This window comes from Lichenostomus cassidix, chromosome 20 (genome assembly GCF_008360975.1).
Source record: "Lichenostomus cassidix isolate B80296 chromosome 20, HeHo_3.0, whole genome shotgun sequence".
Lineage (NCBI taxonomy): Eukaryota > Metazoa > Chordata > Aves > Passeriformes > Meliphagidae > Lichenostomus > Lichenostomus cassidix.
The window spans coordinates 2,851,394-2,869,737 of record NC_139500.1 but is presented as its reverse complement, the minus strand read 5'-3'; the positions used below and the strand labels follow the sequence as shown (position 1 = coordinate 2,869,737).

General features: G+C 50.5%; 1 protein-coding gene across 3 annotated transcripts in view; it reads left to right on the top strand.

Moving 5' to 3' along the window:
* The window catches only part of PMEPA1 (prostate transmembrane protein, androgen induced 1), a 48,077-nt gene that overhangs the window by 7,730 nt on the left and 22,003 nt on the right, over positions 1-18,344 (top strand). For 2 of the 3 annotated variants that reach the window (XM_085079594.1, XM_085079595.1), the window contains exon 2: positions 7,650-7,688. The exons of the other annotated variant lie outside the window; for it this stretch is intronic. In XM_085079594.1, the coding sequence (XP_084935720.1) occupies positions 7,650-7,688 (39 nt within the window). The remainder of the gene's footprint in view (positions 1-7,649; positions 7,689-18,344) is intronic. 3 annotated transcript variants of the gene reach the window in all.

Genomic DNA, 18,344 nt, shown 5'->3' with positions numbered 1-18,344 from the left:
GTAGCTGGTTTGTTACTCTAACCCCCTACAAATGATTGTCAGTAATAATTCTGTAAAACTGTGAATCAACTCTGCATGACTTTGTGCAAATAGACTGAGTAATTTCTTTGTTCTTTTCTTCTTACTTTGTAATTGGAGTCTGTAAAAGCCCAAAGGTTTGGTCTTGTGGAAAGCATGATTCATTTATTGGTGTCTGTGCCGACTAGTTATCTTTCAGTAATTCCAGAGTGCTGCTACAAGCCAAGAGTGATTCATACATGGCTAAGTGCACAAACAAATGGGGTCATGGCCATCTGCAGAAACTTTTCTAATCTATTTATGGTATCGGAGAAAGAAGTGGGTGTATTAAGGATGATGGAATAGGTGTCAATTACATTAGTGACTATAACCGGTTAAGTAACGCTCACCATTACTCAAAACCACATCTGCTCCTTGCTAAGGATCACAACAGCAGGGCCTGTTTAAATGTTAACGCAGGTCTGATACGAGAGATGGATTGAGTGTCTAGCCTGCCTCCTGGGGAGCTCGCCATCCTCACAGCTCTTCTACCTGCCTTGAGATTCAGACAGGGATCAGGAACTTGCACTGGGAGTGTTTGTAGTGGCAAAGTCCGTCTCTGCTGTTGCTTTATGCACAGAATTTGGTCTTATGCTTGCCTTGTGTTGGTGATCAGTGTAGGGTTTGTCATTGGCACACCAGGCAGAACGGCTGTGCAGCATCTTACAGTGGTGCTCAGGTGGTCAGTTTTCCTTACAGATGCATCTTCAGTGGTTTAAAATCTTGAGGGAAGATGACCAGCCTGTTAGAAGGTGGCCTTTCTCTACTTCCGTCCCTTTTCACAAATTGTGAGAATTAATCTTCCCTTTGTAGCTCTGATAACAAAACAGCTTTGGCTGCAACTGTGTCAGAATTGCCCCCTTCAGGTTTTAGGCTTTTGCTTTGGGGGAGGCCATTTGCTCCTGCCCTGCTCAGGAGCGGAGGAGCTGTGCCCAGGGCAGGAGTTGGTTGTGAGGAAGAGAGAATTTGAGACCAGTAATAGGAAATAGAAGGGCAAGAAGCACTCCAGAGGTCTATGGTTGAGGGTCACTGACTGCCAGAGCCTGCCTGCTCTCCAGCCTTGCACACTGCAGCTATTTATGCACCTGAGATATGTGTATCCAGCAAGATCTTACCCTGGCAGGGCACGGAGTGGTCTCACAGTGTGTTAGCAACATCCCATGTCTGCAGGATGGATGAGTGTCACTCTGGAGGCTCAGCTGGACCAGCATAATGAGGTTTGGAAGTGACCATGGCCCCATCTTCCTGAGCCCTGGGAGACCTTCTGAGTTTGATTTCAGAGGACTTGACTAGAACACAGAGCTCACAGACTCCAACTTCTGTAAATTGAATTTAACTACCAGCACTGGCCAAAAATATGGAAGATTTTGGCAACACGTCGTTGTTGTCCTTTCACTGCTGTTTTGAGCACTGTGTTCTGCTGCACCCTCTCTGCACAAGCTCCCAGGGAGGGAGACAAGGCCTGGCTGACACCCTGAGCTCTCTGTGGACGGGGAAGTGACCCAGACTTTTGCCCAAAGGACTGATGAGCCTCTCCTGATGTCTGAGCAGCTTTCTTCTCCTGCCCTTGCTTTACTTAAGTCAACAGATTGTGTAAGCCACATGCTAGATTTACCTGCAGGGCAAGTGGGAGAGAAGCAGTGCCATTTGGATGAATTCCCAAGAGACATCTAACCTCTGAGCAGTCAGACTCACATATCCAAGCCTGAGTCCTACAACAGTCCTGAGTCTGCTCGTCGCCTCTTCCCTCCGTGGCTTTGGCTGCCGAGGACAAGTCCCAGGGAATTTGCCGGCTGTGGCCGCTGGCTGGCAGCTCCCCTGCGGGCTGGGCTCTGTGCTGAGCAAGCTTGGAAATTCTCCCCCTTAGTGGTTTCTGTTTAATGTTATGATTAATGTCGTTATTTCTTATAAAAACACAAGATCCCCCCAAAGCGGAGCGGAGCCCCGCGCCTCCCACGCCCTCCCGTGCTCTTTCCCACGGTGCTGAGGGTTGATTTTTGGAGCCAAGGGGTGAAACCCATGGTTAGCAGCTGAAATGACCCAGGCTGGGCTTGTCCTTGGTGTCTGCTGCAGGCCTGGAACCAGGCTGGATTTCCTTGTGTTCTTCTCAGGTATTTGTGCAATGAGATCTCGAGAGTCAGAGAGTGTCGATGTCCCCCACAGCTCGGCGTCAGCTGCTCTCCTGGTGGAGCAAGTCCTGCTCTCTCTGTGTTATTTTCATTATTTCCACCATTTTTCCACCTTACCAGGGGTGGTCTCTTGGCTTCAATACCTCAGAATAGCATACACAGATTAGGCTGTTTAGCACTGAGCTCTGAAAGTGCCTTGTCCTGCCAGGTGCTGTCTTTAGGACACTGAAGGAACAACATGATTGATGGGCACTTGCTTCACACAATTCAGGGAAAAATTATCTTAAATTGCAATTATTTCCCACGTAATAAGCAGGAATCTCATTTTTGTTGTTACACTTACATTACTGTAATGGGACTTTGCTTGAATTGGGAAGATGTGCTTTCAAATCCAGTGTCTCCCTCTCCAACTGCTGAGACACACACGAGGTGTGTAGCACTTAATGATACTGATCACTGGTGTGTAATGCAATCAGGGTTTATGTTCCTCCAGTGTGACTTCTTCGTAGCAGGATATACACACTGCACCTTCCTCAGCTTTTTTTGGGAATGCAGGTGCTGTCAGCTGATGTGCCAGAGATGGGCTCAAAAACAAGGAGAGGGGGTCCTGTGCGAGGTGCAGAACAAATTACAAACACAGCCTATCCTGCTGATTGCTTTTAATCCCCATCGTTCTCATGGGTTTTCTTGATAAATACACTTCTCAGCCTCCACTGAGTTGCCATCCAGGCCTGGATTGTGAGGAACAATAAACATAATGGACGGACTCAATTTAGTAGATTTCGCTGTGAGCTTTTTATTAGCGCAGCTTTTTAAAAAAGAAGGGAAAAGAGATGACTGCATTTATTCACTTGAAGTGCAGAAAGCAGCTCTTTGAAATCCGAGGGAAGCATGCCCGAGTGGGCTCAGTTCAGCTGGGGGTTTTGGAATGAGGGAAGGATCCATCCCGCTGTGCAGCCGGGCTGGAATGGGTTAACAGTGCGTGCAGATGTTCAGGAATTCCTCTTTTGACTTGACCGTGGGGTTTTGCTGCTCTTGAGAGCACAAGTGCACTCCAGTCACAGCAGGTTCATGGGTTTGGAGATGCCTTTCATCCCCTCCTGCCCTCGCTGTGTGCTCAGGAAGGGATCACGCCGGATCTTGCAGCCATGTGTCCTCCTTGGTTGCTTTTCTTGAGATTTGTGGACCCACAGAAAGCATCTATTAAATTAAGCAAAGTGGCCTTTAGGAAGCTACATTTCAAGTGGAAGAAATGCTTTATGTAACGTTAGGGGTATGTGAGGGGACCTAAATACAAGCTTAAATTGGCTGTTACGAAAATAGGTATAATTGGGTTTTTGCACAGTGATTTTACAGCTTCTGAGTTTAATGTCCTGATGAAATCCTACATCCAGTCCACGTGCAGCTGAGGAGATGGGGGTTGAGGAGCCTGAGTAATGGGACTTGTTCTAGGAACAGCCTTGCCCTCGATTGCAAAACTGGACATACCTGTCACTTGCTGGGGCTCTGCTCTGCCTGAGAAGTGGCTGGAGCTGTGGTTGCCTGTCACCTGTGTTTGCCCTTCTGTCTCTCCTCAGTGTCACTGGCCAGCCGGTGTCAGGTGAAGGGGCATCTCTGACTGTGGCTGTGACAGCTTGCAGGTGAAAAATGCAGCTGTACCCTCCGAACTGGGCACGTGCCAAGAGCTGCAGCTTTGTTTTCCAGCCAGATCAATGCAGTTCGTTTGAGTCGTTGGGTAATTTAGTAGCTGGAGGCACTTCTGTGGGCTTGGCGTGAGAGCGACTGCTTGGCTTCCCCCCTCGGGAAGGCTGGGAAGGGTTTCCCTCTGAACCCAGGCTTCCCCAGCTGCATCCGGGCACAGGGGATGCTGTGGGGTCATTGTCCAGCCATTCTGGCATGGGGAGCCTGAGGAAGTGGAGGATATCACGTTTTGACCTTGCATCCTCATATTAATCCCGACGGTTTTTCCTGTTTTAATATTTAAAGCCTTTCCGTTGTTCTGTCTGGAGAGACAGTGTTGGCTCTCCTGGGTAAAGATTGACACATCCTCTTTTGGAAAGCTCGTCCCAAAGCAGGTTTTCTTCATAGAAATGAAGGCACCTTTGAATCCTGTTGGCAGGAATTAGAGGAATATTTTTTTATTTGGTCTCTCTTCAACCAGTTAGGCCTGAGAGGTGGTTTCCTTTCTAGCTTGCTAAAGGTCTTGCAAGGATGAAAAAAATCTGTTGCTTTCCTATGAGTCTCCTAGCCAAAGCATGGGAGGAAAGCCTGGCACTGTGAGACAGGGCGGAAAAAGCTGATAGTACTTGCTGCTTCTTTGAAACTATCCCTTTTTGATTGTCTAAACAGCATTTCAAAGAAAATCTCTGCTCTTCTCTATCTTCTTCCAGCATTATAATTCTATATAATCACTTTTCTTTCTCTAAAAGAATAGAGCGTGATTTTTTTTTTTATTTTTTTTTGCAGAAGGAAGAAGGGATAAATTCCAGATGTTGCTGGGATACACTTTTTGCCTCTGTTTAATGTTTAGTGGCTTTCAGTAAATACTCTGCAAGAGGTGGGGCTGGTGTTTTTATTCCAGGACAAATCATCTACAACAAATCCCATCTGCCGACGGAGGGGGGAGAGCGTATTTTGGGTGTGACCTGGTGGGGTTGGAGCTGATCTGCCTTTGCTGCAGTGCAGAAAGGCAGCAGAGCCTGAGGCTGGCCCTGGTGCTCCTTTGGTGTTCACCCTGCCCTTCCCACCCCACTGCTGATCTCTGGCTCAGTGTGGGGCTCAGATCCCTGCCGTGGGAATGGGCACTTCTCCTCTCAGCTGGCACAGGGCTTTTTGGGGAGCAGCTCTGCTCTGCAGACAGCCCTGTGACAGCCATGTGAGGGCTGTCACATCCTCCATGCTGTCCCACGACTCTCCTGGCCACCCAGGCTTGCTGATGTTGGTGCTGCAGCCCAGCAAAGAGCATCCGAGTGCCCTGCACCAGTGTGGGGCTGAATCCAGCAGCTGGCTCTGCAGATAGGCATCCCTTTCTCTCCTCTCCCCAAAGATTAGCTTTTCCAGTGCATGCCATGCTCGTCTCTGCTCTGCAGCCTTGCAGGCTGAAGCAGCAGTGATTTTCCAGCATGTGCTGCACAGAGGCGTTGTGGGACCAAGGCGGCAGCTCCGTTCCCTGCTTCATGTTTTCACCTGTTTAGGCAAAGTACATCCCTGCTTTGTTGGCAGCCCGTCGGGTTGCACAAACGGTGTAAGACAAAACCACGAGCAGGTGTTGGTCCAGCCAGGGTAATTACTGGTTCCTCGCTGCTGCTGGTAGGCAGAAAGCCTAAGCCACCCTTCCCATGGAGCCGTCTGGCAGCGCTGCGGCTGCAGAAGAGCTCCGGGCACGGCTCAGCCACTCCCTGGGTCTCTTCCCTGCTGCCGATTGCATAAAAAAAGTTTATGCATATGAGGAGGGAGGGAGGAGAGCTGAGGGTGGCTCTGGTCAGGTTTAAAGCACCGGCTGGATGTGCCAATTCTCATTTGCATTTAAAAAGCTGGCGAATGCATGGCTGAACCTAAAGGGCAGATGTGAGGATGGGAGAGGCAGGCAGGCTAAGGGAGAGGGGAGAAGCAACATCCCAAAATCTTGCCTGACTTCAGAGGGTTCAGGCTGGCTTCTCCCACACATCCCAGACCCGTGGCCAAACATCTTGGATGGGACATGATGTGAGGGACATCGAGCCCATGTGTGCACAGGGTGTCACACTGTGTCACCAGGGCTGTGGAGCAGGGAGGGGAGAGATATTGCTTTCTATCCTTTTGGAAATTCAGCCAGAGAAAAGCTGATCCTGATCCAGCCAGCTGCATGCACAGGGTCTCTTTTTCTCAACCTTTAAATTTCCTTTGGACTCCCACCCTTTTGGGTCTCCCGAGCCATTTTGGCATCCGCTTTTTCTCAGACTCTACTTTTTTACTTTTGGGACTCCCACCCTTTTTTTGGCCTCCAGTCTTCTTTTGGCCTTTCACTCCTTTCCAGCCTCCCACCCCTTTCCAGGCTCTGTGCAGTGAGCTGGCTGAGCAGGAGGAGGAGGAGGAGGAGGTCCAAGCTTGTTGCCACACGTCAGTGTTTGGCTCGGCAGAATTCCTTTCTTTCCTTTTTCCTGTCGTGCTCGGTGTCGGTGCCATTCCAGCAGGATGGTGGTGATGGTGCACATGGGCCTGGTGGCTCTTGGCTGCCCATGTGCATTCAGGTGACACCTCATGTTTGCAGGGCCACTTTAGAGCACCTGCATGTGAAGCATGTAAAGCAGCCTGACTTCACATCAGTGAGCCCAGCCTGCAACCCCTCGTTATTTAGCCACTGCAGTAATTTATAACAACTCTCTGATGTTCCTGGGGTGAAAAAGTTGCCTATCTCTGTCCTCCCAGCTGCGTGGAAAGTAACTTCTTGAAGCTTTATTTGGGAGCAGTGATGTGCTAGTAGATTCCCAGGAGCCTCCCAGCCTGTGTGAGCAGCAGGCAGTGTGTCTGTGGCCCCAGCGTGGTGTGTCTGGCAGTGACAGCCTCCCTTGCTCTCGGGTTAAAGGCCACTTTTATAGGCCAGTAGGACTCCTTCCAATCAGACTGCACTAATTAGTACCAATTAACCATTATCAGTGACAGACAGTTCTTGTGGGCTTCATAAAAGAGTCCTGTGTACACGTGTTTCTCTGGCAAACCTCCTGCAGGATGCAGAGCTCCCCCCCAGCCCACAGTGTCTCAGTTGTCAGGCACTGGGGAGGATCCATGCCCCATAATCCCTTCAGTGCTGCAGGTAGTCACACACTGATGGGTGAGAGAGAAGTCACGAGTTGTCTTTTATTGCAGATTTTTTGGTACTTTGTTCTCCTCACTTGGAAATACATCTGCTGGGCATTGCTCCTGGGGTGTTGTGCAAGATTTTGCTGTGGCTCTTCCTCTTCAGCACTGCACAGCCACTACCTCTGCATGGGGATGGGGTGTCAGGAGAGCCTGAGCTTTCACCAGGCTCAGCTTTGTGTTTGCAGAGGAGACAGAACTGATAAGTAGTGCACCAGTGCCTTGAAGTGCAGCGTGCTGCCCAGGGCTGTGGACAGGCAGTCTGGCACTGCTGGATGTGGCAGGGAGGTCTCTGGGGTGGGCTGAGTGATCCCAGGAACTTCACAGACCTCTGTGAAGCTTTGGCATTGCTGTCAGGTGAGATCAGGAGAGCAGTCTTGGGGAAGCAGTGGAGAGAGGAACGGGACGTCGTGTGGGAAAAGCATGTGGGGTCATTAACCAGGAGCAGTGGCACCTTTGGTGCTGCTGGCCCTGTGGAGATGGCAGCAGAGGGAGCAGATGCCTGCTGGCCACGGGGAGCTCTGGCAGGACGAGTCCCCAGAGGGGAGCTGGGGTGTGTGTGCAGCAGCTCGGAGGTGGCTCCCATCACTGACGGATCCTTTCTGTTTTTCTTTCAAATGTCTCCAGGCACTGAATGTTTAGGTCGCACCTTTCCAGGTAAACTGGGTAAGTGAAGTATTTCAAGAGTTGCCAAGATCTAATTACGAAGGCTGATTGCATGATTGCAGCTGCTGTACCATAAACAGCCTGGTTGCTGCTCCATGAACGGGTGGGACATGGCCTGGCCCTGAGAGCAGCAGCTACCTGCTCTTCTGCTGCACTGGGGGATGCAGTGGTGTCTTCTGAGGCTGACTGTGCAAACCTGATGTTTTTTGGCTATTCATATCTGGCTGCACTTTGGTAATCCTAGATGGGATTTTTTTCTTCTTCTGTTCAGTGTAGAAATACCTTCAAAAGCTGAGTGTCATTTGAAGCACCAGTACTCTTCTGTTTGCTGTTACTCTGGCAAACTGATGAGCAACATTACGTTGAGGACAGAGACTTTCACTCTGTTTTATGAAAGTAGTTGACATCCTGAACCTTTTTAAGTCATGGGATGTGGGGCTTTTGCTGAATGTGGCCAGAGATGCCCATGTTCAGCACAGACAAAACCAGGTGTGGAAAGCCCTGTTAAACCTGGATTTGAGCAGAACCTGTTTGCAAAGGAGCCTTTAAAAAGACACTGTTTATAATGTTTATGGGTCTGTCTCTCAGTTTAGAATTGAGTTGATGACAGTCCCTCAAAAGTAAGGTGTCTTTGCTCCAATGTGGTGTCCCAGGCCTGCTGGGGAAGAACCAGCTAAATAAAGTGTTAACAAGTGGTGAATAAATGATTTTAATAAATGGCAAATCAATTGCTATAGAGCCTGGGAAGTCAATAGAGCTTATGACCTTGGCTTATAACCACACTCAGATCCTTAACGCGCTTATAATGCCTACAAATCATTCATCAGGCTTTTATCAAGCATCAATTAGTAAAAGTCATAATCTAAAATAAGAGCAAAAAAGAATTATTTCAGTTCCTTTATTTCGAGCCTGGTGGCACAATTTGGTTGCACAGCAGGATAGCCCTTGCTTATGCAAAAAAGCTGTGAGACACCACTGATCCCCCGGCAGTGTTGTCGTGGTGCAGACATCAGGCAGGGGAGGCTGGGATCAGCCCCGGAGCTGGGATACTCACACCAACCCTAGGGAAACTGTCCTGCAGCCCTCCATGGTGTATTTACATTTATTTTGTATTGATGCCTTAAGATCTCAGCGGATCAGGCGGGCAGAGGGAGCTCTGGTGTCCCAGTGCTCTGCTCGGGGCGTTTTCACTCCAGCAAAAGGTGTTTAGCTGTTGCTCCATGGTTGTGAAACTCACACCCGTTTTCTTGTGCTGTGATTTGGGAGAGCGTGTGAGCAGGGATGTGTTCTAGCTGTGCTGCTCTTCCTGCTTTCCCTGGTCTTCCCATTTTGTGTGTGTGTTTGTGCCTCGGGGAGGGAGGCAGAGATGCAAGTGAAAACATGCGGTTTTCTTGGAATATAAATAACAGAAAATTAAGTATAATTTTTGTTTGTTGTAGAGTCATTCCCTGCAGTCTCCAGTTGTTTGCTGCTTTGCTGCACTCCTGTGCTCTTTGGGTTTTTTTCATCTCACCAGATGGATACTATTTGGAGTGTGCTGCAGGACACTTCAGCGATCTTGCTGCGGGGTTAATTGTGCGCCCAGCGCAGAGCTGTGCTTGCAGACATCACTGCATGCCCAGGCTTCTGAAAGCCCGGCCTGCCAGACGGGGCTGCCTCTATCAGACGGCTTTTTGCCTCGCCTTTGTTGTCTGGGTCCTTGTCTGCAGCTCCAGCCTGGGCTGGCGTTCCCAGACATCGCCACCTCCGCCACCCGCGTCCTCCCGGAGCGTGCTGGTGCTGCCTGCGGAGCCAGAGCCCCGGGGAGAGATGAGATGCCCATCCCTGTGCCACCTGGGCTAAAGCCCTGCACCTGGTGGCTCAAAACACCCACCCTGGGCAGGGAGCAGCACCACCTCCCTCCAGGGAGGTTTGGCTTTCTCTAGGCTTTTTTTTTTTCCTGGGTTTTTAAGGTGTTGCACCATGTTCCTGGTAACTCCTGGGTGTCTGGCGTGGATGTTAGACTCTTGGATTCCTGTAAATGACTTGTGGATCCCTCTCTTGCCTGCTGAGAAGGAGCAGTTTGGCTGAGCCACAGCCTCTGCCCAGATCTGTGCACTGGGGCACGGTCAGGCACCACAGTACCCCATGGGCAGTGACAAAAGAGGTGCTGCAGTTCCTGCTGGATTTTGTGTCACCTCTCCTGCTTCTCACAGGGAGTGGCTTGGAAATGGGTACAGAAGGGGGAAGAGGGAATGCCCTCAACAAATGGCTATTCATCTTATTTAGGAGGAGATGCACTCCTTGAACTCTCTAAAATCAAAGGGCAGGGTGGAGGGTTTGCACCAAGCAAAATTCACATAGCTAAACATGCAAGTACATGAAAATGTGTGATTTCTTAGTGGTTTGGGTGAATTCTGGGAGAAGCTGGGTCATGCTCTGCATTCACTGCAATGCTCCCCTGTGAAAATACCAACGTGCACCATTTTTTATTTTATTGTTGTGGGTTTGGGCATTTTGTTATATTAGTCTTAAATGCGTTTGTTTCCATAGCTGCACACTGCTGATAGAATCCCAGTGTGGGATCTCTCAGTCTCGCTGTGCATGTGCACCAAAAATAAATCCCAGGCAGTTGTCAGGAGATGAGCTGCTGCCATGGCAGGTGCCAAGCTGTGAGGAAGTTCTGGCTGGACCCTGCTGAGGCTGCAGGTGTGTGGCATCTCACCCCGGTGCCACCATGCAGTGTCCTGCCACAGCTCCCGGCTCTGTTGGTGCCTCAGTGGTCCTGGGAGCACCTGGAGAAGGACTTGCTGCAGGACTGGTGATGTTTTGGAAGGAAAGGATGAAGCCACAGAGGCAGGGGGAGATGTAATTCCTCGTGCCTCACCTTTTTGTTGTGTGAGGTATGGATGTGGTAAGGTGTGCTGGTGAAGGATTGGCATCTGGTGGCTACCAGGCTACTAAAGCTCCTCTCTTGCTCTGAATTCACTGTGTTCACCGTCAGCTGTTGATATTTCCCCTCTCTTCAGAAGGAGGTGGGGATTAAATAGCTGTTTAAACTATCTCGGGGGCTGTCTGGTTTTGTGTGGTGTCAGGCTGTGACTGCAGAGGTCCAGCCTGGAGGTGGCAGAAGGATTGGGTTCCCTGAGGTGGCTGCTGGCTGTGCCCAGGGCTGCAGGTCCTGTGTGGAGCAGTGCCACTGGGTCAGTGTCACTGATGCCCAGGGTGTCACCATGCCAGTGTCACACTGGTTTCACATCTGTACAGCTGGGCTGGAGCACATCTTCCAGGTATTTACCTTTCCACCCGAAATAGAGGAACTAAAGGGCTTTGTCTTGCCCCAAGTTGCAATCTGTGGGTTTGCAGGTTTGCTGTGTGCTGGGTGTGCTCAGGGCAGCTGCTGCTCCTGCTGTCCTTGCTGGCATGGTCAGGGCATGGCCAGGGTGCAGGAGCACCCCAAAACCTTGTCCTGAGGGCACAAGGGGGACAGCTGGCCAGGAGTGCTTCCCCTCCCTGCTCTGCCAGGGGTGTCCTTAACCCCCCCCATGCCCTCTCCTTTAATGCATCTTTTTAAGTAGTGGGTAATAGTGTTTTCTTTCTGGCAGAGGGGAACTAGGGCTTTTAATAGGTCTTTTGTTTTCTGTTGGTGCGGTTCCCTGGCAGTAACCTGCCATTAGCTCCAGCATTTATTTAGGGTATTTGTATTTTTATAGGTGGGGACCTCAACGCTGAGAAGCCAAGGGGCTTGATCAGGGTCACACAAGAAATATGTGTTAAAGCCGGGGCTTCAGCTTTCTCTGAATGCTGAGCTGACCTCTAGGCTGGGCAGAGAGGGAACATCTTGGTTTGTCCCCTTTTAACTGAGCCAGACAGGGAAAGCAGAAAATAAAGGCTCTGTGGAAGGAAGCATTTTTTTTTTTTTTCACTCTTTCCTGTTGGCAGTCTGCACAGAGCTGGAATGGCAGGATCGCCGCGTTCAGGAGTGTGAGGATGCAATGTGCCAAACACACGGAGGCAGAGGGAAACCCGGGGCTGGCAATCCTTCCCCTCCAGGGGTTCCAGCTGTGCTGGGCAGCAGGACGTGCCCCGCTAACCCTGTTGTGGGCAGGAAGGGTGGGCTGTGCGTGCTTCCCCCGCAGCCATGGGGTGATGCTGTTTGCAGCTGGGGTGTTGTGCCGCTGCTGCCCCGCAGGCTCCGTGCCTTGTGTGAGCAGCACAGTGTGCCGCAGCACAATGCTCCCTTCTCTCCCCGGCAGACTGGAGGTCTAGACGCTCTCCCTGCCTTTTGTTATCAGGGTCACAGGTTAGGGAGCGTTCCCAGCTCCTTTTCCCTCCGCTGGTCAGGAATCCCTCCCCGAACCCAGCCGGCACCCCTCCGGAGGGAGTCACCCCGCTAGCCGAACACACTCAGACTTCAAATTATTGCGGCAGCTCCCGGAAAGAAATGTGCTTTTGAAATGCAGTCGGGATCACCCCCACTCCAGTTCTTGCCGGCACAGATGCTCAGCTGACACCAGCTAAATAGAAACCTTTTAGCTTTTGCCAGTAAGTCTGGAGCAAGCTGCCAAAAAGCATCGAGGACCAAGGCACAAAACGAAGTCAGGCCCGAGCAAAGTACTTGCAAATGAAGGATGGAACTGATGTCTTCTGTCTCTTGATTTTTAGCACATGAGGTGCTTCAGTCTCTGAGGTTTTTTTTTAAAATACAATGGTTGCATTTTAAAGGTTTTCAGCAGATACAAAGCTAGTAAGTCCCCTAGCAACAAAGGGAAGGTTTTTCCCTTAATGCAGGTTTTTTTAACATGAAGCGTTTGTGAAATTTTCCTTCCCCCTTAAAGGCAAGTTTGGCTGAAGGGAACATTTTTAGAGGCTTTTAGACTTATTTAGAGATAGGACTTGAACCTGTGATATTGCCCCTGCCCCAGCCCACCCTTGTCAGCCTTGCCCTGGTCAAGATTTGCTTCTGGGCTGCAACCCCTTGTCTAGAGGAGAGAATGGTCCAATAATGAAGTTGGGAACAACTTTTTTCTTTTTCCTGGCAAGAAAACATAACAAAAAATTTGGAATGTTCATGCTTTTTATTATTGAATTAAAATCTATTAAATAGTAACAGAGAGCCAAAACCTGAAATTGCTATTAGGCACTGCTCTTGGTGAAGTGAAATGCTTCTGGATCTGGCTCACTTCTGCATTTGGTGTATGTCTGTGTGAATGTGTATCGTGTGAAGAATGAGTCTGTGAAGCTCAAATAGAGGTTTTAAATAGAAATAATGCTGGCAGCTCTTTCTCCCTGAGTCCGAGGCTATTATGTGTCTGGCTCTTGCCAACATGAATTGCAGAGGAAGTCCATGTGAACTCCATGGCTGATTTGACAGCTGCACAGCCATGGTGGGTTTGAAGCCCAGGCACTGTTGAGCAGAAGTGATGATGTTTTTTGGTGTTTCTTCTTTTCGGAGGGTGAGAGGGGACTGAGGGAGCCTATTGCCCACCCCAGTCCTGGCACATGCTGGGATTGACACATTGGGCAGTGGTGACCCAACTTCTTCCCCAAAGCTTTATCTGTGGTCCTGGGTGCTTCCACTCTCAGGGGAATGTCACTGATTTGTGCTGCCTGGGGGACATGATGGGGACACAGACCATCCCACTGGCAGTAGTGGAAATCACAGAGCCCCCAAACCTGCCCCTCTCACCCCTGTGGGAATCCTCATGCACCTGTGTGCAGTGGGAGCAGTTTGGGGTTAATTCCTCTGTGAACCTGCAGTGCAGCCAATAGTGCTGCTTGTATGGGGCGTGGGGGAAATAATGTTAAATTAAACTCTCCGTAAGGGAAGCAAAGCATCCAGCCCCATTCTTTACTGCTCATTTCAGTAATTTCTTCCAGATAACCTACACATCTGTGTCAGTGCAATTAAAGCAGAAATTCTGTCTAATGAACAGTTGTAGCCCTTGGGCTATTGCGGAATGAACAATGAAGTTGGAAACAGTCTTATTAAAATAATAATTAAGAAACAAGGGTTGGGAGACAGAGGGAGGTGTGGATGAGGTGGTGGTGGGATGCTGTAGGGTGAGGAGCAGAGAAGAACTGAATTCAGCCCAGTTCAGAACTTGCAGGGGTGACTCCCACCCTGACCCTCCCCTGTGGGATGTACTGGGCAGTGAGGTTGGACCCAGGGCTGGGCACAGGGTCATGCCAGGGACATGTGGTCGTGACATGTCACAACAAAACAGTCTCTCAAGCCATTCTTGGGGTGGAATTGGTGGCCCCAGGGTGGCTGTGGCCTGGGCAGTCACGGGCAGAGTTTGCCCTCCTGTTCAGCAGATCAGTGATTTCTCCTGTGTGTTTTATTCTGAGGTTTTTTGGTTCTTCAACAGCTGATAAAGCTCAGGGAGGGAGGGGGATGTTTCTTGAGTTAGACAGAATTATATCTTGTTTTGCTTTTTCCAGAAAACTGTCCTTTCTCAGTAGAAAAAAAACAACTCTCTGCTCACCCACATAGTTTGCTTTAACTTTCCTTTTTCTTTTGCATTCCTGAGGACAGGGACTGACCAGGCTGAACTGTGTCAGTGATGGGGACTGGCCAGTTTTTCTCATGTGATACAGTTTATTCTTTTGTTTCTAAGTAAATAAAACCAAAAAAAATTCCTTTTCAGTGTTAACCCTTAGGGTTATAGTAGTGTCTCTACACAAGTCATCATTTTATGCCAATAAATCAGTTAAAACCTGGAGCTGGCTTTCTCAAACTTAATACACTCCTATTTAGAAATGCATGTGCTGCAGAAAGCTACTGACATCTCAGATTAATAAAATAAATTTTTTTTTTAAAAAGCAAATGCCATAAAAAAGAGGCCAGACAAATCCCACTGGAATGATACATTGGAATGATTTTAGTGGGATTTATATCTGTGAGCTGCGGGGGTTTTGTGGGTTTTTTTTTTTTTCCTTTTGAAATGGTTGTGAACCAGAGTGATTACTTATCATTTTCATTTTAACTCCATCTGACAAATCGTTTTAGATGGAGAAAGCAATACTGCATCTTTAAATGGCTACTCTGTCAGCGCATCTTGCAGGGCTTTAAATGCCCTTTGTTATCGCAGTCTAGACAGGACGCAGGCGGAATATTTGATATGTTATAAGGCAGAGATGCGACAAGGTTGAATTAATTTACTGGCTTATTTAAAACTGCATTTCAAAACCTTTTTCCTTACAAACTTGTCTTTTTCTCTCTCTAGCCTGTATTTTTTTTTTTTCTTTCCGAAGTTCGTGCAGTATGTTTCAACTGTTTAGACTGGGAGAGGAGACATTGGCTTACTGCAGCCTGCAGTACTTTAATTGCCCTTTTTATGACTGTCTAGACATCATGCAGATGCATGTTTGTGGTGAGAAGACATTTCCCCCTCTGGTTATACGATAGTCTGAAACCTTTACATTCCCTATCTCCTTACCCCCTCTGCCTTGGAATGCGCTTTACTCCCTGCATCCCTGAAAATCACTTTCCCCCTCTGTTTTATTTTCTGAAGGACACTTCAGCCCCCGTTTTCCTGCTCTTTTCCACAAGCTGGTTCGCAGCCGCTCGGAGGGGATGGAGGTGCGAGGAGGGGATGGCTCTGGGGTGTCCCCGCAATGGGTGCACCGGGGGTGTCCCCAGCCCTAGGCGCGACACATCGGCGGGCTTTCAATGGGTGCGCACTTTTAGTTATGCAAATCGCTGCATTAATTAACCCCGTTGCTATAGCTACTGCTTTATTGTTAAATGCAGTGAAAAGGGGACAGGCTGTGTCCGTGGATAATCCTCCCGTCGGTGCTGTGCCCCCTTCCTGCCCTGCCCTGCGCCCGGTGCGGGGCAGCTGCATCCCGCATCCTGCATCCTGCATCCTGCAGCCCGGCGGGCAGGTGGCGGGGAATGCCAGCGGCCGGGATGGACTAACCGGGGCTCTGCCGCCTCCCCCCGAGCCCATTGTGGGGGCTGACCCGGGGGTCGGCTCCCCGCTGCCCCCCCGCCCCGTGTGTCTGGGGATGGGACGGGCGAGCCCGACAATGGGGTGGCAGGAGGGATGCAGATGGGGCGGGATAGGGATGCTTGGAGAGGGGGCAGAGCACCCCGGGATGGGGATGGGGATGCTTAGGGGACAGGGCACAGCATCCCGGGATGGAGATGGGGATACTTGGAGAGGGGGCGGAGCACCCCAGAGATGGGGATGCTCGGGGGAGGGAGCAGAGCACCCCGGGATGGGGATGGGGATGCTTAGGGGAGAGGGCAGAGAATCCCGGGATGGGGATGGGGATGGGGATGTTTGGAGAGGGAGCAGATCACCCCGGGATGGGGATTGGGTTGGTCAGGAAGAGCAGAGAAGCCCGGGATGGGCATGGGGATGGGGATGCTTAGGGGAGAGGGCAGAGCACCCCAGGATGGCAGTGGGGATGGGGATTGGGTTGGTCGGGGGGAGCAGAGAACCCCGGGATGGGGATAGGGATTGGGTTACTTGGGGAGGGCAGGGAAGCCCAGGATGAGGATGCCCAGGGAAGCCCAGGATGGGGATGCTCAGGAAGGGCAGGGGCTCCCCAGCCCCATTCTTGGCCCCAAACCCCATCTGTGCCTGTCCTTCGCTTCGTGAGCACCCTAAAACCTGCACATGCAGAACCCCCCAACGAAACAGACTTCCCAGCAGATCTGCTGTGGGAGTTAAAACCTTTCTCAGGCTGTTGCTGCAGCTGAGGTGGAAGTAAATTTATTACCTTTAATTTTGTCAGATTTGGGGCGGTTGTACTCACCTCCCCCATTCACTCTGGTGTGTGTATATATATGTATATAAATATAATTTTTTTTCACATCTCTGTGAGAGTGTGCACATGCATTCGCTCCCATCTGGTGGCAGCGACCAGTTCAGACCAGTTCAGGAGCTGAACTTGAATCCTGCAGTGACCAGACACAGTGTGCCCGTCTGGCCATTTGCATGCATTTTGCATATTTTTTTCCTTGCAACGCATAATTTTGCCTGTAACTTAAGATTGTCCTTGTTCCCTGGGAGTGCCTTGCCTTGTGAAAGGTCACTCCTCTGGCGAGCAGGAGCTGCAGGGTGGCACAGATGATAACGGCACTTGGGAGGAGGCAGAGCAGGGAGCGTTTCCCGTTTTTTGGCCCTGGACCGCGCTGAGGAAATCCGGTCGCAGTTGCAGCCCTTTCATGACCTGTGTGGCTTTGGCCAGCTTGCTCAATCGGGTTTCGACACCCGTCTGCGAGCTAGGGCAGCCCCTGTGGCCCTGCTGCCCAGGGCTGCGTGTCCTGGAGGCCCTGGGGGAGCTGCAGCCTCAGGACAGGGGCAGGGCAGGGTCCCCAGCGCCGTTCCCAAATGTCACAGGGCTCTTTGGGGCTGTGCTGGTTGATAAGTGAGGTGGTGTGGGGGAGCCTCGCTGGTACAGAGGAGAAGTTCTGGAGTGGCACAGGTTCCCCAGCTGCAGTTCTGGGTGCTTTGTGGCTTTTCTGCACCTCTTTGGTGTCCCTGAGCTGGGTGCTGGGGGTGAGTTGGTGCCATGCTGGTGGCCCAGAGGCACAGGCACTGCTGCTGGTCGTGTCTTTCTCGAGGTGCTCCTGCTTGAGCACTGATCCCACAGGACCTGCTGGATGCTGTGACAGGGGCTGGGTGCTGGCACTGGGGCATCTGGAGTTGCCTTGGGTTCTGACAGAGTCATGGCTGAGCATACCAGGAATTGACCAGCAGATGTTTTTCCCAAGAATAAGTGGAAATGGAAACTTTCTAGGGGACAGCCAGGCTGGAGAGACACCTGGTGAAAGGCGGTGTGCACAGCATTTGTTCAGCTGGGAGAGAGAGAGGCTGTGGCTGATGCTGATGACATCCACAAACCCCCATCCCCACACCCACCTGCTGTCCCCGCCGGCTGTGTCACGCTGGGGTGTCCCACACGGAGCAGGACAGCCTGTGCCATCTCCCTGCCCTGCTGCTGCCAGCCTTTCTTGTGAGCACAGCCAGTGCAGCCTGCTGGCTCCTCGTGACCTCCAGTGCTCAGCTTGCCTTGTTTTGCTGGGCTGGGTGACAAAGGAATGCCACATTGCCGGGTGTCTGCGCAGCAGCAGGAGGAGGGAGCAGGCTGGGGGTGATGCTGTGCAGGTGGATGCAGCTGATGGAGCCTGCAGGTGCCCCAGCAGTGCCAGGCAGCTCTGGTGCAGTGGGAAACAGGGCTCAGAGGAAAGAAATCAGCAACCCAATCCCTGATTAGCTTTCTGGAGAAGGGGCAAAGCCCTCCCTGGATGGAGCACTTGCTCTCCTTGGAGCGTCCGCGTCTGGCAATTTGTCTGTCGAAACAGATGTGGGCAGCGACAAACATCTATTTCTATAACTAGAAACAAATTTGGTAATTGCCTCTTTCAACAGGACTTGCTCAAGCAGGAAATGAAATTCCTAAATGGCAGTTAGCAAAAGTATTTATAGCTAAGTTCATAAATGAGATGTGCTTTCCTTTGTCATGAGTTTCTGCTGGGTGGAAGGAAAAAAAAAAACCTCTACAGTAGCAAGCCACATATTGATCAGGAGTGTTTCCAGGGTATACGAAAATACTTATTTATTAATGTGTTTATTTTTACTAGCTGTTAGAAATACCCCTGACAAACAAAACCTGTTTGGTCTTTCAGGGTCAGCTGGTGGGTTTTGATTCGGATATTGT